The sequence below is a fragment of the Podarcis melisellensis genome (genome assembly GCF_964234715.1).
Source record: "Podarcis melisellensis genome assembly, chromosome: 2".
NCBI lineage: Eukaryota > Metazoa > Chordata > Lepidosauria > Squamata > Lacertidae > Podarcis > Podarcis melisellensis.
The window spans coordinates 3425424-3450238 of record NC_138529.1 but is presented as its reverse complement, the minus strand read 5'-3'; the positions used below and the strand labels follow the sequence as shown (position 1 = coordinate 3450238).

Genomic DNA, 24815 nt, shown 5'->3' with positions numbered 1-24815 from the left:
GTCATTTTGCAATCCTATGTATGCTGTTCCGGGATAATGCCTCAGTGACACTTCTAAGTAAAAATGGATAGGATTAAGCTGCAGGCTAGGAAAATTTGCTTGAGATTTCCCCCCTTTGTTTCAGTAATCAGTATTACTCATGTGTATGTTATAGCATTAAAGAAAATAGGAAACCTGATACCCGACATTCAAAAAGGTATACTTGTTTTTTGGCTGTAACTCAACTCTTGCTTCCAAAGTAGTGATGCACAAAAGCCCAGTAAAAGGAATAGTTTCCCCTTAAAAATTGTAAATTGAATATCCACTTGCAATTAATGAACTGAAATTTTTAGATTTTGGATGTCCTCATGCAAATTTTAAAGTTGAGAATCTCAATGAGTATTCCCACCTTTGTTTTAAGCGCTAGAATGTTAAATAGGTAGATTCCACCGCCCTCCTTTAAAACCTTTTTCCTGTAGCTGAGGTGCAACCAGTTGAGCATCATCTACATTTACTTTGCTGTGTTTCTGCTTGGCAGGGCAGGAGGCCACTCAGGGCACTTAGATGGAAACTGTGGGGAGAGCAAGCAATCAGGAGAGAGAGAGCTGCAGCTGTGGGGTGCAACTCTTTAAAAGTGCAACTCTAGAGCTCAGCATCTTTCCACTTCCTGCTAACCCGGAGGCACGCCCTGCAGGTAGGAGACATGGGTCCAATAGGATGGGATGGGAGTTGGGAATTTTGCTGGTTTTAGCAAAAAGGGTTTATTTATTGAGATACTCAAAAGACAGAATTTAATAAACTTGCTAATTTGTTAATCTGTAAGGCACTTTTTTAAAAAAGCACATTGCAAACTAGGGTTGTTGGAATTACAGACTGGAGGTTTTGGACACGCAAAGGGATTCTTCCAGCGTGGTGTGTGGTGGGGAGGGAAGGCTGCTCTGGTTATCCAAACTGAACGTAGTAATAATTTGGTGGCATTTTACAAAGCACTTCAGGGTGGTTCAGATGCTTCTTTCCAGAAAGCTCCCCTGCCCGTGAAATCTTCCTAACAGCCTTGTGAGGTGGGCTCGTTCCTATGTTTGTAGCAAATGGTTTTGGAAGCAGGTGGCAGTTTACTAAGATGCTGGCTTTGTTTGATCATTTGTATTTTGCTGCCTATAAACCTTACTTGGTCTGCGTTAATTTTCTTGCCCTTACTGGCAGTGGCGGCGGCAGTGGTGTGGGTGGGCAGGGGATTTACGTATTTCGACCGGGAAAAGATAAATTCATTTAGTGACAATGACAAAGCAGGCTTGAAAATAAATATTAGCTTGGCAGGTTCAAACTTGTTAGCTTAGTTTACTAAGTGCAAGAAAAATATGCAGGCGAAATTGGATAGCTCATTACTCCAGGGATGGAGAATCTTTCATCAGCCCTCCCCGGCACGGCTAGGAACGGCTGGAGTTGTGTTGTAGTTCAGTAACATTCAGGGGTAGGGGGCAAAGTATTCCCCACAGCTGCTCTTGGTCATTAGAATGCTTGCCCCATTCAAAATTTTACCTCGTGGTTAGCATTAATTGCAGCTGTTGTTGGGTTTTTTACTGGAAGTGAAAAACGAAGTAAAGTGCCTTTTCTTGGGGAAACCCCGTTTTTTATGTCAGAAGGGTAGCCTTTCCCTTTTAACATTTCCCACGGACTTCCTCTTAGTCTACTCATCGAGTTAACAAGCGACAGCTGCGGTGGCAATTTGGGGTGGGGCCAACCCTTCAAAGAAAGAAATGGTGCAGCATTCCCTACTTTTTGGGAAAGATTTGCATGAGTTTTACATGGAAGTGCTTTCCTTGACAGAAGTGAAAACATCAGAGCTTTGAAAATAATCACATTGTGTGGGCATGAATGGACTAGAGTGAGGCAGTGTCCCTTCACCAGCAGCAGCACCTATCTCAGAAGCTGTGACTTTGCAAAGTGAAAAAAGTTCACCCCCAGTGTGAGCAGTGTGGTGTAGTGGTTAGAGTCTGTAGTTCTAGGACTGGGGAGACCCAGGTTCAAATCCCCACTCAGCCAAGATGTTCATTGGGTTTTACTGTCCTATACATGCCTAAACTTAAGTCCCATTGTGCTCTCTGTACAACCTGTTTTTCTGTGGCTGGTTACAAGCTTCCCAATGCCACAAACAGCAAAAATAGCCAAATAAATTCTCTACAAAAAATTATAATAGAAAATGCTGCTGCATATGGGGTGAGGAGTGGGGGATAGCCATTCTGGTTTTGCGCCCGTAACCCCAGGCTCCAGGAGCCATGTGGCAAATAGCTTTTCTATGCTACAGGGGACCTGCTGCCAGTCATGGGGCCTTGCAACTTGCCTCGGGAAATGTGGCAGCTTAAAAAAAGTAGTAGTAGTTTTCTTGGGGGGGTGTGGATCTGAAATGCAGACCCATCTTGCCCCTGGAAAGAAAAGTCAGGTGGCCTTCTTGATAAGGAGAGGGTCTCTTTAGCTTTTTGAACACTATGAGATTACATCTCTTGCTCTGGGTTAATTTAATAGAATCATAGGCTGTTGCCGCTTGCAGCTTTTCTCCACTGCCCTGCTCATAATTGTGAAGAATATTCTTATGTTATGAATGGCGCTACAGCTCTGATTCTATATCAACAGGGCAATGGCAGTTGCAATCAAGAGTTCTTTTCTAGGATTGGAAGGGCAAGGAAACTCTGGATCAGTTGACTGTGTTACTCTGCATAAAGGCATGCATCTAAAGCAGGGGTCAGAAACTTTTTCATCAGGAGGCCAGTCCACTGTCCCTCAGACTATATTTTTTGGGGGGAAATGAATGAATTCCTATGCCCTACAAATAACCCAGAGATGCATTTGAAATAAAAGGACGCATTCTACTCATGTAAAAACACGGACTGTCCGTGGGCCGGATTGAGAAGGTGATTGGGCCAGATCCGGCCTCCAGGCCTTAGTTTGCCTACTCATGATCTAAGGGACTAGCCTTCTACTTGCCACTGTATCACTCCTTCCCAAGACAAGAATGTCATGTCATGAGCTACTAGTCTCTTGACTCCTGAGTGGGGTGGCCCCAGTTCCATCCTGCCCTAGCAAGCTGAGAGCAGGAGCCCTGCATGCCCCTGGTCTCCCAGGACATCAAGTTGTTTTGTTGCTGTGGCATCTTAAAGATGGGCCCTGGCTCTTTTAAGATGGCGCTTTTTCAAAAGCAGGAGTAGGGAATCTTATGCCTGGGACAGTGGGGATACAGATCTGGCCCTTGAGGCCTCTCTGTGTGGCCCTTGGGACTTCCTCCAGGCCACACCCTCCATGAATGATTGTGCCTGGCTGCAATTTATCTTTGAAATGTGATAATGCCTCTTGTTTCCTGGATGGGTGTGTGTGTGTGTAAGTAGTTTAAAATAATGTGATGATGATGAAGAATTTATTTTTTGGTAGGCCGAGGAAGAAGCTTAAGATTGGCTCTCAGACCATTTCCTGAATGAATCAATGCAGGGGGTTGAGCAAAATGTCTTTCCCCCAGATCATCTTTGAGTACCAGCCGTTGGTCGATGAGATCTTGGAATGCATGGCTCCTGGGCTGCAGGAAATGATGGAAAGGTAACTGGGAAGCTGCTTCCCTGTCAATGTAGACAATACTGAGCCGGGTTCTTATTCAATCCAGCCCATTCTTCAAAACTATGAGGACTAGGATGTTTGAGGGTTTTCTACAATCAAGCGGTGTATAAATACCATGAAATGCACAAACGGAACCCCACCTTTCAGGGAAAGGGCCATGGGCTAAGGGCAGAGCACTTTATGTGCATACAGAAGGCCCCAGGTTCAGTCCCTAATGGCATCTCCCAGTTGGCGCTTACAATATCCCCTGCCTGAAACCCTGCAGAGCTCTTGCTGCTGCCAGTCAGTGCATACAGTACTGAGCTAGATGGACCTGGTGGTCTAATGGTAAAAAAACAAACAAAAAACAAATTAGTTTCTCCTACCCACTCTGGCCCTGCCCACCACTGGCATGTGGCCCCCAGAATGTGGCTCAGAATGACATGTCTTCTCATTGGCACACCGCTCTTCCCTCTGAGCTGTCTACTGACTGGCTCTTAATTGTTACCAATCCCCACCACCACCACCACCACTGCAGAACTTTGCTCTCCTCCTATGGTCATGGTGGTGTTTTATTTGCCTTGTTTTCTTGTGAAGCTCCAGCGCCGTGGTAGAAGATGACAGATGGATTGCGGTCCTTCATGAGCTGCTGGAGATGAATGCCAACTCCGTGTACTACCAAGAGGATGTGAACTATGCATTGCTGGTGATGGCAGAGTATGGGATGGTCTGAGCTGCAAAAGCCCTCCTGCGTGGTGGGGCATTCGTCCATTGCAGGGCAAAAGGCCAGCCCATGTGTGTGAATTAGTATGGTGCAGTAACACCCTGTGCAACAATCCCACGAATGTCATCCCATGCGTGACCAACATCCATGTCCACAACTGACCGGTGCGTGTGGCGTGAAGGCCTCAGAGATTGGATAAACCCCTTGGTAGATCAGTAGTCTTCTTGGTCCACCCTTGAAGTCAGATGGCCGCCTCCGCAGCGCTGCTCAGGTCTATGAGGAGATACTTTTTCAACATGTTGGGAAGCAGGAGGGCCTTGACTTTTTCATCAATCGGCCAGGGTGTTGCACCCTATCTTAATCCCTAAACTTTTACAGCTAATATTTTTGTTTTCTTCTTTATATAATTTTTGATAAAATGCTGCAAATTTCTTCCTTATTTCTTTAGAGCTTTGTATAAGTATATTCATTTTAATTCTAATAGCCTTAACCCTCTGTTTATCCTACCTTTTCCTTAAGTATTTTGCTAACCTCTTATTTGATCTTATTGAAGTTCTCTGAAACTCATTTTTAATAATATTATCTCTCTTCCAAACCGTGAACCAATATAATTCATCTAGTTCTTGTTCTAATTTTCTTAATTGCCCCTGTCTACTCCTTTGAGTAATTTGCTGATGCTGTTGTAATATTTCAATTTCTTTAATTTTTTCCTGCCTCCCCGAATACCATGCTTTCTTAATAGTCTTCTCTTTCATTATATATTGACCTCTTATTACAGCTTTAAATGCATCCCACACAATCGGGATCTCCCCCACACCGTTATTTTCTTTAAAATACCAAATCATAAAATCATAGAGTTGGAAGAGACCACAAGGGCCATCGAGTCCAACCCCCTGCCAAGCAGGAAACACCATCAGAGCACTCCTGACATATGGTTGTCAAGCCTCTGCTTAAAGACCTCCAAAGAAGGAGACTCCACTCTCCTTGGCAGCAAATTCCACTGTCAAACAGCTCTTACTGTCAGGAAGTTCTTCCTAATGTTTAGGTGGAATCTTCTTTCTTGTAGTTTGGATCCATTGTTCCATGTCCGCTTCTCTGGAGCAGCAGAAAACAACCTTTCTCCCTCCTCTATGTGACATCCTTTTATATATTTGAACATGGCTATCATATCACCCCTTAACCTCCTCTTCTCCAGGCTAAACATGCCCAGCTCCCTTAGTCGTTCCTCATAAGGCATCATTTCCAGGCCTTTGACCATTTTGGTTGCCCTCCTCTGGACACGTTCCAGTTTGTCAGTGTCCTTCTTGAACTGTGGTGCCCAGAACTGGACACAGTACTCCAGGTGAGGTCTGACCAGAGCAGAATACAGTCGCACTATTACTTCCCTTGATCTAGATGCTGTACTCCTATTGATGCAGCCCAGAATTGCATTGGCTTTTTTAGCTGCCGCGTCACACTGTTGGCTCATGTCAAGTTTGTGGTCAACCAAGACTCCTAGATCCTTTTCACGTGTACTGCTCTCAAGCCAGGTGTCACCCATCTTGTATTTGTGCCTCTCATTTTTTTTTGCCCAAGTGCAATACTTTACATTTCTCCCTGTTAAAATTCATCTTGTTTGTTTTGGCCCAGTTCTCTAATCTGTCAAGGTCGTTTTGGAGTGTGATCCTGTCCTCTGGGGTGTTAGCCACCCCTCCCAGTTTGGTGTCATCTGCAAATTTGATCAGGATGCCCTTGAGTCCATCATCCAAGTCGTTGATAAAGATGTTGAATAAGACCGGGCCCAAGACAGAACCCTGTGGCACCCCACTAGTCACTCTTCTCCAGGATGAAGAGGAACCATTGATGAGCACCCTTTGGGTTCGGTCAGTCAGCCAGTTACAAATCCACTGAGTGGTAGCATAGTCAAGACCGCATTTTACCAGCTTCTTTACAAGAATATCATGGGGCACCTTGTCAAATGCCTTGCTGAAATCAAGGTAGGCTACATCCACTGCGTTCCCTTCATCTACCAGGCTTGTAATTCTGTCAAAAAACGAGACATGACTTATTTTTCAGAAATCCATGCTGACTATTGGTGATCACAGCATTCCTTTCTAGATGCTCACAGACTGTTTGCTTAATGATCTGCTCCAGAATCTTCCCTGGTATTGATGTCAGACTGACTGGGATGTAATTATTTGGGTCCTCTCTTTTCCCCTTTTTGAAAATAGGGACAACATTTGCCCTCCTCCAGTCTGCCGCGACTTCGCCTGTTCTCCAGGAATTCTCAAAGATGACTGCCAGTGGTTCTGAGATCACATCTGCCAGTTCTTTTAATACTCTTGGATGCAGTTCATCTGGCCCTGGAGACTTGAATACATCTAGACTAGCCAAGTATTCTTGTACTATCTCCTTAGTTATTCTGGGCAGTGTTTCCTCTGCTGAATCATTTGCTCCAAATTCTTCAGGTTGGGCATTGTTTTCTTTATCGGAGAAGACTGAGGCAAAGAAGGCATTGAGGAGTTCAGCCCTTTCTGTGTCCCCTGTTTGCATTTCACCATCTTCTCCTCTGAGTGACCCCACTGTTTCTTTGTTCTTCCTTTTGCTACGAACATATCCATAAAAGCCTTTTTTGTTGCTTTTAACCTCTCTAGCAAGCCTGAGTTCATTCTGTGCTTTAGCTTTTCTGACTTTGTGTCTACACGTGCTGGCTATTTGTTTGAATTCCTCTTTGGTGGTTTCCCCCCTTTTCCATTTTTTGTACACATCCTTTTTTAATCTTAATTCAGTTAAAAGTTCTTTAGATAGCCACCCTGGCTTCTTTAGGCACCTTCCATGTTTCCGTCTCATTGGTATTGCCTGAAGTTGTGCTTTTACTATCTCCCTCTTAACAAACTCCCAGCCATCATGAACTCCCTTTCCTTTTAGTATTACTGTCCATGGGATCTCACCCAGCACTTCCCTAAGTTTTATGAAGTCGGCTTTCTTAAAGTCAAGAAATTGAGTCCTAGTATGCTTGGCTGCTCCTTTCCGCTGTATAGTAAACTTCAGAAGAGCATGATCACTCATGCCTAATGATCCTTCCACTTCTACCCCACTAACCAGGTCATCAACATTGGTTAGGACCAGATCTAAAATGGCTGTTCCTCTTGTTGCTTCTCCCACTTTCTGGACAATGAAGTTGTCTGCAAGGCCAGTGAGGAATCTGTAGCAGGAAGTGGAAAGATGCTGAGCTCTAGAGTTGCACTTTTAAACAGTTGCACCCCACAGCTGCAGCTCTCTCTCTCCTGATTGCTCGCTCTCGCTCTTTTCATCCATCTGCAGACTGGAGTTTATGATTTAAACCGCTGCAGGACCAAGCAGCCACCAGGGGGCAGACTTCCCCAGTGGAAGACAAGATACATCCACTCAATTGAACGAGAATAATTATTTTTAATCTGCTCTTTACAAACATTAAATGCATGCAGGCTTCAGCTCCATCGCTGGAGTTGCAGCTGCTTAAGTCTACCTTGATAGGGTTTTATCAGAGCTCCCACCGCAAGTTATTTCAGTGCCAGCTTTGGAAATGTGTAACACTAACATTGAATGGTCTTGGGGCACCTGCAGAGTGCTTTTTGTGGTCTGGGAAAGGGTGGACATGGCAGACAAGAACAGTCTACCTTTGAATACCAAATAATGAGCTGCAACTGGAGAATACAGCTGTGCTCAGGTCCTGCTTGGGGTTTTCACTTTGGGGGCATTTGGTTGACCACTGTGAGAACAGGATTCTGGAGTAGAGGCAGGCCATTGGCCTGATCCAGTAGCTAGAGACTTAATGCTCTTAAAAACAGGGCACCTTCATGCATCAAGTCTGTGTGGAACTCACGGTTCTGGTGACTGGTCCTTGTTCTCCTGATTCTTTGAAGCTAAGTGTTGCTTGTTAAGGGTGATATCAGCCTCCCCAGCTCTGTTAATGTCGCTTTGGTAAAGCTGCTCAGATGTTTGTTGCAATTCTTCATTGGTGATTGCATCATCACTACTGGAGAATTCCCCTGTGGGAGAGACAGACATTTGAGTGTAAGGACAACCTTCTGGATCAGCCCAATGACCCATCTAGTCCAGAACCCTGTTCTCACTGTGGTCCACCAGGTGCCTGTGGGAAGCTTGCATGCAGGACCTGAGCAAGACAGCACTTTCCCCTCCTGTGGTTCCCAGCAACTGGTGTTCAGAAGCATGCTGCCACCTTGGTTCCTCCACAGTAGCAACCAACAACTCTCACCAGCGAACCAACTCACCACCTGCTCCTGGTTTGCTATTCTACATGTCACAAACAACTCATCTAAAAAGCAATTCAAGTACTCACCGTCAAATACTGTGCCTGTTTCTTTGCCATCTGCATTAGCTGATAAAAGAAAGGAGAAATGATTGCACACAAACCATATTAAGGCCCCTTGACCAGTGCAAAATGAAACTGTTTTTGAGAAGTGTCTTGACTCTTAAGGGCATCTTGGTGATAGTAATATATTTTAAAAAGAAAATATTGTGTTTTAATTGTTGCAACACACCCCGGGACCTTAGAGTGAAGGGTGGATAATCAATTGTAAGGATGGTGGTGGTGGTGATAGGCTAGCATCAAGAACCAAAACCCATTAGTCAAGTGTTATTGTTTTATACCCCACCTTTTCCCCTGACCAGACAGGTATAAACCTTTTCCATTTATTTATATGGATGTTTCTGTCATACCAAACTGGACCAGACCTAAGGCCTACCTAGTTCACCATCTGTTTCCCACAGAGGAGGTCAACCAGATGGCTTTAGGAAGACAGCTTAAGCAGGGAATGACCACAGGAGAACTTTAGTAACATTAGCTTCCAGAGTTTTCACTCACCTTGATGGCAATGGCTATGGTAGTCTTCACAACAGTTCTGGTGTCGTTCACATTTGCTGTTGCAGTGGCAAACATCTTTTGGATTGTATTTTTCATTACATCGCCCTTTGCAGGAATCAGGAGGGCCATACAAAGCTGAAATTAAGGTTGGAATCTGGATTAGCAGATTGCAGTCAAAGTGAAAGTGGGCATATGCAGAAAGGGGTGTAGTACCACTGTATGGGTTAGGAGGCCTAGTAGAGGACAACCTCTAACTGTTTCAGAAACATTTGCTTGTGTTATCAGAATGCTGCGAGAAGTGATGGGTCCCTTGGAATATACAGAGGATGCTACTGGCTAGCTTAATCCATGCAAAAAGGAAGCTGCCAGATCAGATCATTTGTGCATTGTCTACTCTGATGGCTCTCCAGTACCTCAGGTGTGGGTACATTTCAAATCACCTGCAGCCTCACATTTTTAACCTGGAGATGCCAGAGATTGAACCCAGAGCATTCAGAATACAAACATATGCTGCAGCCTTGAGCTATCATCCCTTCTCAGCTCCTTAATTATGCTGGGACTGGCTAAAGTTGTGAGTATGAGGGAAGGGCACTCTGTACTTAGAGACACTCTTACCAATAACATAATTGCATTACTGTTTCCTTCAAGAAGCTGGGAGAAGCAAGGTCACCAAATAGATACATTTTTGAGTGAGTGCCGTGAACTCCACTCATTATGGTCCCTCCCACCTTCCCTGGGGGTGTGGGTGGAGGTGTTTGGTTTGGTTTGTTCTTGTTGTTTTTATTATGTATTTTGTGTTTTTATCTTGCATTTTTATGCTGTGAACCGCCCTGAGAGCTATGCATGAAAGGCGGCATACAGATGTAATACATAATTAAGATGCCTCTGAATCCGATGCTGTGCTGCTGGGAAGGGACAAGCACCTCTTGAAATGTAAATACTGTGAACTCCTTCTCCATAAAACTCAGGTGTAACTATGTATGAATAAACCATATTTCATCAAAACACTAGGGTCTGTTGTCCCATGTTTTTCCCAAGGAAACACAAAACCTGGTTATGTGCCAAGACACCTGGAATCTCTTGCTACTTCTCGACAGAGATTGGTGAGTAGCAATACTTTAGCAGCATCTTAGAATTGTGTCAACCTCACTTTACCTGTTTCCCTCCTACAAGCTGACTCACCTCTATTTTATCCTAGGCCAGGCACCACTTATTCCCAGGGTTACCTCCTTTTCTTCACCAGCTCTGCTCCTGTGCCTTAACAGCATGCAGATCCCGCCCACCCCAGGAGACGAAAGCAGAGCACCCAGGAGAGCTAGATAAGAAAAGAAGCTGGCAACCCTCCCCCTCCTTTGTTCCTATTTCCTGTCCATCTAAAGTAGATTATGAATATTATAGGCAAAGAACCACAGTACCACCAGTAATAGCACAGAGGTAGGGAACATGTTTTGGACCACAACTTGCATCAGCCCTGGCCAGCAGGACCAATGGTCAGGGGAGATGGGAGAGAGAATCCAAAATTTGTGGAGGGCATCACACTGACTATCCACCTTGAGGCTTTTTAAAAACTGCTTTGATATTTTTTATTTACAATCAGAAGCATATTTTTTTAATGAAATCGGCACCCCTTTAGTGCAAAAAAATATGGAATCTTAGGACATGACTTGAAGGCAAGTGATGCAGAAACTCTGATGGAGATGATATATAATGGTGTGTGTGTGTTCATTATGCTTCGTCTTTTAATGTGCAGTTGCCTAATTTGCATGAACTGAAACATGAGTATCCTTCAAAATATGCACTTGTCCAGATTTTGTGATGCACTTCTCCAAACCCAAAATGTGCATGTTAGGGGAGTGTCCATAAACACATATATAAATAACAAATAAATGCATTTATATGGGGAAATTGCTTGTAAAAATGTGTATATTAGGGGAAATTAAATTTAAAATGTGTATATTATTGCACAATAAAATGTTGATTTTTGTGATTACAAAAGTGATCCAAAGGGGCAAAGTGAAATTATGAAAAAATGAGAAGCAGAGAGAATCCAAATTGACTGATCCACACATCCCTAGAAGCTGTGCAACTCTTTGAATGTGACCCTGATTTCCATCACTGTGTAGAATATAAATCTAATGATTTCACATGCAGCTCTACAAACTAAATGTGTGCGAGTGTTCTCTTGTTCTCAGGAGGACAAGAGTTCCGCAATGCATGTTATTTGCCGAAGGCAAAATGGCTGTAATCATGCTTGTTTATATAATGAAGCTTGTAAGCTTGAGCAGAGGAAACACTAGTGAGACTTTTTGCCATCTCCTGATCATGGTAAGAGATTCAATCTACAGGGGGGGGCAGCAAAATTCCCCAAAACCTGCTGTTAATGACTGGGGAAATAAAAAGCACATTTTGATTGCCAGTGGAAACCTCAGTGATTTCCAAAGTGCACATCTGCCTCAGAACATCAGTGGAAATTGGAAGCGGACATTTCGGCATACGATATTGTGTCACGGTTTTTAAAGTTCAAAGTAGTTTGAGAAAGCGTCTGTTTCCATGGAACACACTACTTTTTAAAACTCACTCTTGCTTCTAATAAAATTGGTTTTGTAAATTTTTGAAATAATTCATAAACCTGCAAAACATGTTTACCAGAGATGAAAGTGTGATGCAGTGACCCCTCCTTTAACTGCCTTCAGTTTTGGGGGTGGGGAGCGAGATTATCTCCACATGAAGATCACCACTGGTACTCAGTGAACGAATGAATGAGACTTTATTTGCAGCCACTGCAACAAAAGAACACTGCAGTATATTCAGAACAAAATAAAAAGTCGATTATATAAACCACAGTTTAGAGTCCTGAATCAGCAGTCAAATAACGAACCTTACTCTGATAGCTTGTCCTCAGTACATTTGAGGGTCTCTGACCTTTTTCCCTAGCAGAAACTCAAGGCAGCTTACAGATAAAAATAAGAACAGCTAAAAACAATCATTAAACATAGAATTAAAACTATATCTACACACAGACACCCCCCCCATCAAAACTATAAAAATAATTACAATAATAACCGTACGGCACTAGCCGTTTTGTTAAAAGCAGTCAATTTCCCAAAACTTGTTGGAACAAGAAGCTCTTCACCTTCCGGCGGAAGGACAGGAGCCAGTCTAGCTTCTCTAGGGAGGGACTTCCAAAGTCTGGGAGCAGCCACCACTGAGAAGGCTCTGTCCTACTTCCCTTCCAAGCATGCCTGTGAGGCTGGCGGGACTGAGAGAAGAGCTCCCTCTCCTGAGGATCTCAGAACCCAGACAGGTTCGTATGAGTGAATAGGGTCTTTCACATAAGCCATACATTAGCTCCCCTTTTCAACACAAAAGTTAAAAACTCAAAAACAAATTTCATTTAGAGATGAATAAATGTGATTCATGGTGTTACATTTCATATTTCAGGCCCTGGGTTGCTTGCTCTCTTTATTATTCATCATCACCTTGGTAGTAGCTTTTTGTTACTTCATTCAGGTTAATTAATCATCAGTTCATCATAATGTGTGACAGATAGAGGAGCTTGCTAAATGTGGCAACTCTTACCATCCATTAAGTAACTGTTCCAGCAACTGTGCAATAGAGCAAGCATCAAGAAAGAGCGGTTAAACCAGAACATATTTATTAACGTCATAAAATATGCATTTTAAAATGATGTCAACCCTCCCCATAGATTTGCCTCTACAAAGTTCATTAAACTGATGGGATTTTTTGCACAGGATTGCAGTCATTTCAAGAAATATATGATGATGATTCAGTTCTTTGTTCTACACTATGTGCAACTCGACATTACAGCAGGAAGACCTTTTCATTCCTCTTCTGTGTCCAGGGGGACTGTCTATCAGCTCCATCCAGTGTGCTAGTTGAGACCCTACCTGCCTGTACGCCATCCCAGCAGAGTGGCACATGCTCTGGTTATCTCCCACTTGGACTACTACAATGCACTCTGCTTGGGGCTACCTTTGAAGGTGGCTCAGAAACTCTAACTAATCCATAATAAAGCAGCTAGACTGGTGACTGGGAGTGGCCGCCGGGACCATATAACAGTGGTCCTAAATTATCTTCACCGGCTCCCAGTACATTTCCAAACACAAGTCAGAGTGTTGGTGCTGACTTTTAAAACGCTAATCGGCCTTGGCCCTGGATACCTGAAGGAGTGTCTCCACCCGCATCGTTCAGCCTGGACACTGAGGTCCTCCTCTGAGGGTCTTCTGGTGGTTCCCTCACTGTGAGAAGTGACGTTACAGGCAACCAGATAGAGGGCCTTCTCGGTAGTGGTGCCCTCCTTGTAGAACGCCCTCCCCAGTGGCGTCGCAAGGGAGTGGTGGGGGTGGCGGTGTGCCCAGGTGCCATGTCTGGGAGGGTGACAAGAACGCACCCCACGGGGTGCTCACCCTGCCACCCCAGTTGCTTTGCTGTGAGCAGCCATCGCGCTGCCGCAGCCACATGTGGAGGATCCTCTGTTTGCAGCTGCAGCCAGAAGCAGAGGACCCCGCCACTGTCTGTATGCGTATGCGCTGTGCGTAGTGACGCCACACATGCACTGTACATAGTGGTTTGCCACCGGCGAGGCTGGAGCGTTGTGCGGATGGTGGTGGGATCCCTCCACCACCAGCAGGAGCCACTTATGGCGAGGCAGGGGCCTCTCCCAGTCTGCCTTCCTCCCCGGCTCACCGTAAGCGGCTCCTGCCTTGCCACTTTACAGTGAGCCAGGGAGGGACGGACGGGACACACGGCTCCCCCTCTCTACCTCCCTGGCTCGCCATAAAGCAGCAAAGCAGGAGCCACTTACGGTGAGCCAGGCCCCCCCTCCCAACCTCCCTCCCTCCCCAGCTCGCTGTAAGTGGCTCCCAGTTTGCCACTGGTACAGCAAGCCGGGGAGGGAGGGGGACAGACGGGAGCCGTGGCTCCCAAGAGGACGAGCTGTGCAGCTTTGCCAGCGCCCCCGGATAGCAGCATAGCTCCCCCCTTCCCCCAATGGCTCGAGGTACTTGGGAGTCGCAGAGGCATAGGAAGGGGGGCAGACCACCCCAGGTGTCATCGCTCAGGGGGTGACACTTGGCACCTACCCATGACTCCCAAGCCTGTCAAGGTGGGGTGGGGGTGACAAAAAAAATTCTTCACTGGGTACTGCCTGGGCTTGCTACGCCTCTGACCCTCCCTTCAGATGTCAAGGAGATAATGAACTACACAACTTTTAGAAAACTTCTGAAGAGAGCCCTGTATTGGGAAGTTTTTAATGTCTGACATTTTATTATGGTTTTGTATGTGGCTGGAGTAACCCATCCAGATGGATGGGGTATAAATAATAAAGTTGCTGTTGTTGTACCCTCACCCTCCCTCACCACCACAAGGATGAGGACTTTTCTGACACTAGATCAACACCTCCAACCTAGGAATAAGAGAACCGAGGGACATGAATGATAGCCCTCTTCAGATACCGTATGGGTTGCTGTTTAGATGTGGACAGAGCCTTGCTCTCTGATGCCCTAAAGGGCAGAGCATTTAGGGTAAGGTTACCAGACATCCCCGTTTCTTGGGGACATTCCCCGGATTTACAAATCAGTTCCCATACAAAATCCATTGAAGTTGAAAAGTGTCCTGGATTTATTGGAAAAAATCTGGTAAGCTTAATTTAGTGGGTTTGAGTTACAGGATAGTAGATATTGGCTGAACATCAGGAGAGAAGAACATTTTGCCCGTCATGTAGAATGAGTCATCCCATTGGTCCATCTAGCTCAGTATTGTCACACGCAGCATATGGAGACAGTGGCTCTGAGGATGGAAGAGCTATTTATCCAGAAAAGTAACAGTACAGACTCAGCAACAGACACCATGATCAAGAGTCAGGAGGTCAGGAGTTCAGGAGCAGGACAGGAAGTTCAGAACCGGTCAGAAGTGACAAAGATGTCCCAACAAGTTTCCCAGCCCCTCCCACTGAGCTTCTAAAGATTAAGTATAGGGCACTCACTCGCCTTGTGAGAACATCAGGACTGCAACCATGTGCCCTTTCAGGGCAGGTGGATCTGTTCCCATCCGCGAAGGCAATGATTCTAAGTGACAGGACTGCATCGTCCTGCTCAGGCTCCTCTTGAGCCATTGCCACCTCCTGTCAGGGAAGGACTTTGGTAATATGGTGCCCTGAATAAAAATAAAATTTGGCACCTCCTCCTAAATATTTATTCCATTCTGCTCCCCTCAGCACAGCACCCTGTGCAGGGAAACTGCCCCCACCACCATGAATCCAGCGTTGTTCCTGCTCAACCTTCCCTCTCCCTTAGCTGATCCACAGAAAGGTCAGAGGGGAGAGCCTTGAGGCAAAACAGAAAATGCCACCTCCTCCACCTTTGCCACCACCACTTGAGGTGGCCCAGGAAAGTCCTGGTGTGCTGAAGGTTGTTGTGGTGGGGAGAAAATGGAGGCTGGAAAGGAGCAGGCTGGGGGGGGGTGTGCAGAGGAGGAGCATGACAAGCGCAGGAGACAAGGAGCGGCATGCTCGGGGGTGGGGGTGGCAGATCTGCCACCCCTCCCAGCTGTTCTCACCAAGCCTCACAAACTGGCTGGCACAGGGATGGCTGACCAGGGATTTGATCCCAAATCTGTTGGATCAAAGCATAGGTGTCAACTCCCTGGGACCCTGAGTGTCTGAGCACCCACAAAAGTCCCCATGAAGGAGTCGGGCACCCACAAATTTCAGTGCCAGGGCCATGCATGCTGCATGGCACCCACAGTTGCAGGGCCAAGCTGGCATTAAAGGGAAGGTGCCATAACTTAATGAACAGCTCATGCCCCCAGGCAGGAAGAAGATGGTGCAAACAGCGGCAGGGAAAGCAATGTGTCAGGCAACAACCCAGAACCATCTTCATGATAAAGCCTGTATGTGATTTATGTTCTATGGCTGATATTGTTGGTAAAGTTCTGCTGGGTCTATACCACTTCTTAATTCAGGTAGGAAAAATCTCATTTTTGAATGCTCCGGCGCATGAAAAGAACTTCAATGAAAGTAGAAAATAGAAAGTAGAAAACTAGTAAAACTGTGTTTCTATTATTTTAAAAACAACATTCACAAGCAATCCCTCCCAGCAGCATTCTGAAGTGTTACAGACTCAGGAGGACACCTTCTCAAGAAATCAATCAGCTCTAATTAGCTGTGGATATTGGATATTCCTCCCAGCCCATAAGACCTGTGCAGGTATAGTCTTTGGCAAAACCACCTGTCTCCTTCTCCTGGTTCTGGATTTAAGGACACAACACACGAGTAGTCAGCCTTGATACTGAGAGTACTATGGTGCACCACCAGAAGCATGAACAGTGTTCTAGGGGAAGGTTAGTGTGCCCTTGCAATCAATGAAGCATTTAGTATATGCAAAACTGACACGCACAATTCTGTTTTAGGTACTGTTTGCTCTGAGCAGCATTTCAAAGGGGGTGGGGCAGAAATTCACCTTGGTGGAAAAATTTAGGTCATCTCGGGCTGTGCTGTTCTTGGTACATTTCTCTCTTCAGTCAAAAGGCCCAGATATCATCAGGCCTGGGTTTTATAGTCTCGTGGCGACATAACCCCTCCTCCAGTTTTGCAGGAGGTTTGCTTAAGATGACTTGGCACAAAAAGATAGAACTATGCTGTGAATCTGAGTGTTTTAATAATAAGAAACAGCCTGATGTGGGCACAGTATAGACACGGCATGGGAGTGTCAGATTGGCTTTGCCACAGCTCACCAGACTCCTACTTGCTTTGCCCCTCCTCGCTCCATATGTGGCAGCGCTATGTTCTTAGAAGACCAAAGAGGAATACAAGTCTGATCCTTGGGCTGTTTCTCTCATTATTGTCCACTCTGCTCTGACTGACAGTAGCTCTCCTGACATCCAGGGTTTCCCAACCCAACCAAGAGATGCCAGAGATTAAGTCTGGAACATTTTGCATGCCAAGCACGTGTTCTCCTGCTGAGCCACAGCCCTTCCCCGAAGGCAAGGACCTTCCCTATAGTGTCATGGTGCTTTTCTAATACAATATGATGCAATTTAAAAATGACAGATTTTGGAAAAGCCCAAAGAACTTGGGAAGTGGCTCTACTTCATTCAGTCCATTCCCCCTAATTATGGCAGCAGCTCTGTGACAATAATAACCCATACGGCACATGCTCCAGCCTTTTCTAGCTGTGTGGAATGACAAGGAGTGGTGCAGGCTGAATATCTCTTTGGGGCTGGACTGCAGGGACTAGAAGCAATGAAATATTTTTGTGTTCCCCTCAGTGAGAGAAACTTGGAAATGCAGTACTGGAACCATGATCAAGGATAGTATTTTCACAGTACTCTAATATCAACATGGCCTGCACACAATAACAGCCATATTTACCAAATCATAGAAATGCATAACCTTTTTTAATATTCTTTCTTGTATTTACCTCATAGTGTTTAAGACAGCTTCTTGTCTAGTGGCAGACTTGACCACTGGCAAATCATCTCTCCTGAACAGTAATACTATAGCTTTGTGCTACTACCAGAACTGTCACTATGCTCCCTTTTATCCTGGTTGGCTGATGAGTACCACAATTGAGCAGGTATTTGTCAATGCTCATAAATATAATAGTTTTTTATTTTTAAAAAACTGTCTGGAGAATGAATTTGGCATGAATCCAGCTTATACTAAAGCTACAATCCAATTTAGCTGTATGTCCAGATGGGAAAGAGAAGGGCATACCATAAAATATGTTGCAGGTGTTTTTTTCAGAAGCCCAGAGGTGGGGAACTTTTTTCATTGAGCCACTTCATGCACAACCTTCTGGGGGCAACATGCTGTGCAGTGGTTAGAGCCAAAGGCAATGGATGTGACTCTTACCTCTGTACAGTAGGCTACATCTCAGTCATACACAAGTCAAAAGTTTCTGTGCGCACATCTCTTCACCCAGGCAAGCAAACAAACAAGGGGCATTCTCACAGATCAGGAAGAGCCCATTGCTGCCAGGCAAAAGCACTCAAGAGGGAGAAGGCAAGTGAAAGGGCAGCAGGGACCAAAGGAAGGAGATGATGAACCCACTCAAGGAGGGGAGCCCACTGAGGACATCTGGCCCAATAAACTCCCCAGTACCACCCAAAACCCCCCACTGGAATCAGCATTGTGTATTCCGTGTGTGTGTGTGTACGCTCATTTCAAGTAGCATACATTCAATGGCCACTTTTCAGTGGAGTGCTACCCAGTGCTTTTTTTCTGGGGGGACACAGAGGTATGCATACTCCTAAACATTTTGTGAATCTTTGTACTTTTGTCCATTTACTATATTTATTTTTCCCAAATTGAACTATAAAATGGTGATTTTCTTGAGTCAAAATGAGTACCTAAACATTTTTTTAAAGAAAAAAAAGCACTGGGATTTGTGGAACAGCTCTAGTTCACACATTCCCTTGATGACTGCAATATAAAGTGATGAGTTGCTTGCATATGCCGCTCACCCAACCTCACAGATGGAACATTCCTGGGATCTGCTGTCACCTTAAGTGCAATGCCTGGCAAAAGAATCAGCTTGAGACCCACCTAGGAGTTACTGAGCTTATAGCAATCAAATGCAGAGTAATCAACCATCTCTTTTCGTTGCAACCTTAGGCATATTTACTTGGAAGCAAGTCCTGCTCTCTTGGAGTTGTTGGCTAGTAAATGTGTTTAGGATTGGAGTCTCTCAGTTTTGGACTTACTTAGAGGTGGCTCTGCAGTTGCAAGGGAAAGGACCATAACTCAGTGGCATGGGCAGGACACATGTTTTGCGTGTAGAATGTCCCAGGTTCAATCCCCAGCATTTCAAGGTAAAGCTTGGAAATAGCCCTGTGTGAAACCACTGATAGTCAGTGCAGACTATCGGTCATGGTGGGAGGAACACATGGCCTGCTGGACTCCACCTCCTATAGTCCCTGACCGTTGGCCATGGTGGTTGGGGCTGATGGGAGCTGAAGTCCAACAGCACCTGGAGGTGGACAATACAATAGTTCCTTAAGCAGTTCTTCCTCAGCGCTGTGCAGCATCAAACCATAAAGCATCTCTTTCTCTGGGTACAGGCAATCTAAACACCCAATCTATTTTTTAAAAAAACTACTACTGCTGCTGCTACTACTACTACTTACATCCAGATGCCAGGCAGCAGAAAGCTCCTGCCAGGAGAAGACATGCCCAGGTTTTCATGGTCCCAATGGCAGAGATGGTGATGAGGGTGAAGTTTCAAGGAGGCACAGGGAAGAGAACCAACCAACTGAAGCTGTCTTTCATCGCAGGATGGTTCTATATATATAGCTATGGGTGGTTCATGCAAAGCAAATGAGGAGGAGCTTTGAGGGCTGGAGGGAGATAGCATGGCATCACACAGAGTGGGAAGAGGTGCATGTGAGTGTCAGTCAGCGATGCTCCTGCCATAGGTATGAGTCTGTGCATCACCTTGTGTGATATCAATCAAATTAGCACAGCCATCAGGCAGGAAATTCCTGTTTGTAGCTTCTGTGGCAATATGTATTCAGCTCTACAACAGAGGTGTTTCAAGATATAGTTACTAGCAGTGGGTTTATTTTGGGGAACTTTATAAGCCTAGAGCCCCAGCTGTTGCTTTAGCACAGTGATTCTGAAACTTTAGCAATTAAGAAGTGGAGTCATGCTCCATAAAGCCCTTGGTTAAAATTTGATTGTTCAGCCTCAAATTCTGTAAGTGGCCTTTGACAAATTATCTTCAGCATCACCCACAATCTGCAATATGGGGAAGAGAATAATAGTGATCTACCTTACAGGATTGTTGTAAGGACACAAATGTCAAATAAAATGTCACCTCTACATCCTTCCGATGCAGATATATACCTCAAGTAGGGATGGGGTGAAATTAGAAGTAACTCGCATTTAAATGCAAACTTACTTAATTTGCAATTTTTGAACTTTTTCTGAGCTTTGCAACTGTACAAGCAAACATTAAAAATTTCTGTGCCAGATATTGCAGAGGAATGTTAATCTGAAGAGTGTGTGTTGAGAATTTACAGATCCTTTCATTTCTTTTCCAGCTCTAACAGGAGGAGCATAGATAGTTAGATAAATGTTGTTGTTGTTGTTGCCAATCTGTCTTGAGAAACAATGGAGTGCACCTTCAGGGGTGAAGTCAAACTGTTGTGTTAGAAATCACCTTCTTGGCCATTGGACCCAATATTCATCTCACCAGCTCGCTCTGCCAGCGCTTGTCTTCGCATGTAGGGGAAGTCCCTAACTCACTGAGGGGTTTGAAACCCATCAGCCCCCCTCACCTGATTTAGCTGACCAGTAAAAACTGTTCCTTGGGTATGCCCACTGTCGTATGCTGACAGCTTCTAGGAGCCATGTGAGTGCTGCTGAGTACAGAGTGGGGACCAAAGGTGGACAAACTACCCCAGAAGAAGCTTGACATGTCCCCCACCAGAGGTACTATCCCTCCCCTAACATCCCGTGTGTGCCTGTACTGATCCCTCAGATTTGAACCAAACCAAAAAAACTGCACCAGCTAGCCAAGTTAAAGAAAATTGTGTGCTGAGAATTTACAATTGCCTGACTGTGTGCTTCTGCACATTTCCTAAAAGCTGCTCTCTGCATTTATGTCCTGTCTGTACTTAATTGTCATAATATAATCAACAAATTAGAAGCCAGGGACAAACACAAAAGAGAATGCCTGCTCTTATGACTGGGCAAAACCAAAGTTGCTCCTCAAATACGAATTCACATAAATGTGGGCGTGGACAGCTCTGGTCCAATTCAAAAGAGGGGTGCAATGGATTAACAGCTAAATAATGCTCACCTGTAGACAAGCCTGTTTCCAGCAAAAAAAAAAAAAAAGTTGACAGGCAGTGAGTGAAGACATCCTGGAGAGACAGCTGTGGAGTCCCCTGGTTATTTTAGTTTGCAACTAATGTTAATGGTCTGGACTGTGCCATCTTCTCAATCAAGTCAGCGATTAGCAATTTAATTTGGTTATCATCGTGATTTGTAAGTCTGAACCGTTCAAGAAGCTATGAGGACAGTCCTCATCTTTGCACAGGACAATCAGAAAATCCAAATGTAAGGATAAAAGGGGATATGTATATATGTTCCACATATATCTGTGAAGAAGAAGAAGAGTTTGGATTTGATATCCCGCCTTTCACTCCCCTTCAGGAGTCTCAAAGCGGCTAACAATCTTCTTTCCCTTCCTCCCCCACAACAAACACTCTGTGGGGTGAGTGGGGCTGAGAGATTTCAAAGAAGTGTGACTGGCCCAAGGTCACCCAGCAGCTGCATGTGGAGGAGCGGAGACGCGAACCCGGTTCCCCAGATTACAAGACTACCGCTCTTAACCACTACACCACACTGGCTCTCCAGTTAGATCCAGTTAAAATGCCACACCCTTCACAATCCAACATGAAAAGAGTTACAATGGCAAAATGTCAGCCACTGGAAAAAGCACATTGTATCTCCCTTTTTCTAGATTAAAATTGCAAGCTTCTCAAGGACAGGAAATGTCTTTTGTTTGTGCACTGATGGAACTATTTAATTAAAAGCCGTCATCACTGATGAAAGGGCAGGGAAAAGGTTATAGAATGAAGACATAACAAGGGAACACACAGTAAAACCATCTGGTGCAGGAGATCTTGGCTTTTCCCCTGCTTCACAACTGGAATTGTGGATGTATGCACCAAATAACAAATGATTGCTAATGCAGCTTTCAATGTATCCCTTTGCCAATGCTTCAGGTAGGTGCTAATCTTTTATGCTATTTCTTAACGTGCAGATTTATCCATTTCTCCTCTAACTGGGCATTAACTTTGTTTGCTTTTTTTCCCTTAATTGACACTTTCCCGAAAAGTGCAAACTGCTCTGGGAATTGTGATTTGGTGACAAGTACCATACAGAATATAGGGACGCGGGTGGCACTGTGGGTTAAAACCACAGAGCCTAGGATTTGCTGATCAGAAGGTCAGCGGTTCGAATCCCTGCAATGGGGTGAGCTCCCATTGCTCGGTCCCAGCTCCTGCCAATCTAGCAGTTCGAAAGCACGTCAAAGTGCAAGTAGATAAATAGGTACCACTCCGGCAGGAAGGTAAACGGCATTTCCGTGCATTGCTCTGGTTCACCAGAAGTGGCTAAGTCATTCTGGCCACATGACCCAGAAGCTATACGCCGGCTCCCTCGGCCAGTAAAGTGAGATGAGCACCGCAACCCCAGAGTCGGCCACGACTGGACCTAATGGTCAGGAGTCCCTTTACCTTTACCTTTACCATACAGCACAGCATCCTCAAAATTTGGCAAATATCAGAAACAGAGTGAATTATGGTACCTGTTGAGCCCGTGACTGAAGTTTCCTGGACCAAAGTTTCATCATATTCACTTTCTAACAAATGTTATCAAACCCACACCATCTACTGGGATAATGATGCATTACTCTAGGCTAGGAGTATCATTTGCATCACTGGTTGATTGTGCTGTACAACTCTGCGCCAAAACTATGCTCCTTACAAATGTTTATGTAGATTTGAATCAATAGGCCTCCTCATATAAACCCTAGGCAGCTTACAAGCTCATTTCTTTTTGCTGTTAAGGCAAAAACTCCTATAGAGAATCCTCCTTGATACAGGATGGTTTGAACCTATGGTGTCTTAGGGACTTATGATGCCAGCATCACATTATGACGTCAACAGTGAGGTCATCAGCAGTTTCCTAGCAACAGGTAAAAGCTAACAAGCAGTCGGCAGGGACAGGCTGCCACTGGCGAGGCGGAAAATGAAACGCTGCCCTAGAAGAAGTGAGATGCGAAGCGACTGCAAGGGAACAAAAGTACTGTCCAAAGTTTTCAGAGGTGCAGATGGGGCAGACAGGAGGGAGGTCCCGAAGTCACTCTTTGTGTCCCAGAGCGAGACACACTCCCACCTGCGCCATGCCGAGAAAGCAGGGGTCCGAGCGCTTTCCCCTTACAAGGGAACCTCCCCCCCCCCCCGTTCTTTAGTAAACGATCAGAACAAATAGCAATCTTTTGGAGTGCTATAGAGCAGCTTTCCAGCAGAGGCATAGGAGCAGCTTGCCAAGAAGTGTGGATAAGCCCTGGGAAATGTTTCCCAGGATTGGGCGTTTTGTCAGGAAGTAGCTGCGAAGAATGATAAGAAATGCTTGGCAGTGGCTCTCTCCTCTCTTGAAAGGAGGGTTGGCTACACTTTGAGAGCTGAAACTATAGTGGTACCTCGGGTTACAGACGTTTCAGGTTACAGACGGTTCAGGTCACAGACTCTGCTAACCCAGAAATAGTACCTTGGGTTAAGAACTTTGCTTCAGGATGAGAACAGAAATCGCATGGCAGTGGCAGAGGGAGGCCCCATTAGTTAAAGTGGTGTCTCAGGTTAAGACCAGTTTTAGGTTAAGAACAGACCTCTGGAACAAATTAAGTACTTAACCTGAGGTACCACTGTAATGGCTAGGCTGAACTTAGCAGTCTGAATGTGTGGGCTGGGGGAGAGATTAGACAAAGTCCAAAGCATACAGAGCCTCTTGTTTTCAGGACTTGGGCTAGTGGTTGTCCTCTCCCAGTGGCGTAGCGTGGGGGGTGCCAGGGGTGCCGGCCGCACCGGGCGCAACATGGGCGGGGGGCGCACTCGCACTAGCAGCTCTCTGCCCCTACTAAAATCCACGGGTTAGGGAGCCCGCGCTTGCTCGGCTTGGCGAGGAGGTCGCGGAAGGGGGAGAGTGAAGCCTTCTGCCACGGGCAAAAAAAGGAGAGGAAGCCGGGCGGGCGGGCGGGCTGGCTGGCTGGCGGGGGTCTGGCTGCGCCTGCTGCTGCCGTTGCCGCTGCTGCCGGGCTTTGACAGCTTGGCGAAGCGGAGGGAGAGGAGCTTTATGGTAATTGCGGCTCTCTCTCCACTGGCCACCTGGGTAGTGAGCCGAGGTGAGCAGGGAGTCTGGCGTGGGGCGGGAAGAGACTTTCCCCCCTTTTTTCCACCTCGCCTGGTCAAAAAGGAGAGCGGAGTCTCCTCAGGGCGCCCTCAGGCAGGGCAGGGCAAGGCAAGCAGAGCGAGGAGGAGAGAGAGGGGAAGGGGGGGAGCAGCCAGGAAACGCCGCGGTGTGGAGGGGGAATCAATTAAGGAGAGAAAGCGAAAAGCCTTGGAGAAAGGGAAAAAAGGAAAGAAAAGAGGCAGCTCCGGGAGAGCGCGGGGGAAAGAGAAGCCTCGCTGCTGCTGCTTGGGAGAGTAAATTACTGTACTTGCCTTGCCCCGGGTTAGGGGGCGCAAATTACTTGCCTTGCCCCGGGTTAGGGGGCGCAAATTACTTGCCTTGCCCCGGGTGCTGATAACCCACGCTACGCCGCTGTCCTCTCCCGCACCTTTTTGGGGATTTTCCAGAAGTGCCTGCTCTGAGGGTCATGTTGGTGAGAAATGACCATGAAAAAATGATATTTGCCTGCCTGATGGCGTTTTTAAGAATTCCATTAAACGCTGTCAAGCTTCCCCCCAGCTCCAAGAAATGAATAACTGAGTTGCCTTCCTCATTTTGTGGCACGTGGGGCTATAAAACTGAGGTTTGCAGCAGATTTTTGCCTAGACAGCCTTAGCTAAAAAAGAGATAGTTCTGAATTCTAAACTGTTTCATTCTTACAACCAAAAATATTCCTTTTTAGGGTATATAACATGATTTGCAAG

At 45.7% G+C, this 24815-nt stretch overlaps 1 protein-coding gene across 1 annotated transcript in view; it reads right to left on the bottom strand.

Moving 5' to 3' along the window:
• ENDOU (endonuclease, poly(U) specific) overlaps positions 1 to 19437 on the bottom strand; it is a 28145-nt gene extending 8708 nt beyond the window's left edge. Inside the window, exons 1-4 of the mRNA XM_081898172.1 lie at positions 19278 to 19437; positions 9132 to 9266; positions 8607 to 8645; positions 8130 to 8295 (exon numbers count right to left, since the gene is read on the bottom strand). Of these exons, the coding sequence (XP_081754298.1) occupies positions 8130 to 8295; positions 8607 to 8645; positions 9132 to 9266; positions 19278 to 19335 (398 nt within the window). The 5' untranslated portion in view covers positions 19336 to 19437. The remainder of the gene's footprint in view (positions 1 to 8129; positions 8296 to 8606; positions 8646 to 9131; positions 9267 to 19277) is intronic.
• Positions 19438 to 24815: the final 5378 nt, after the last annotated feature.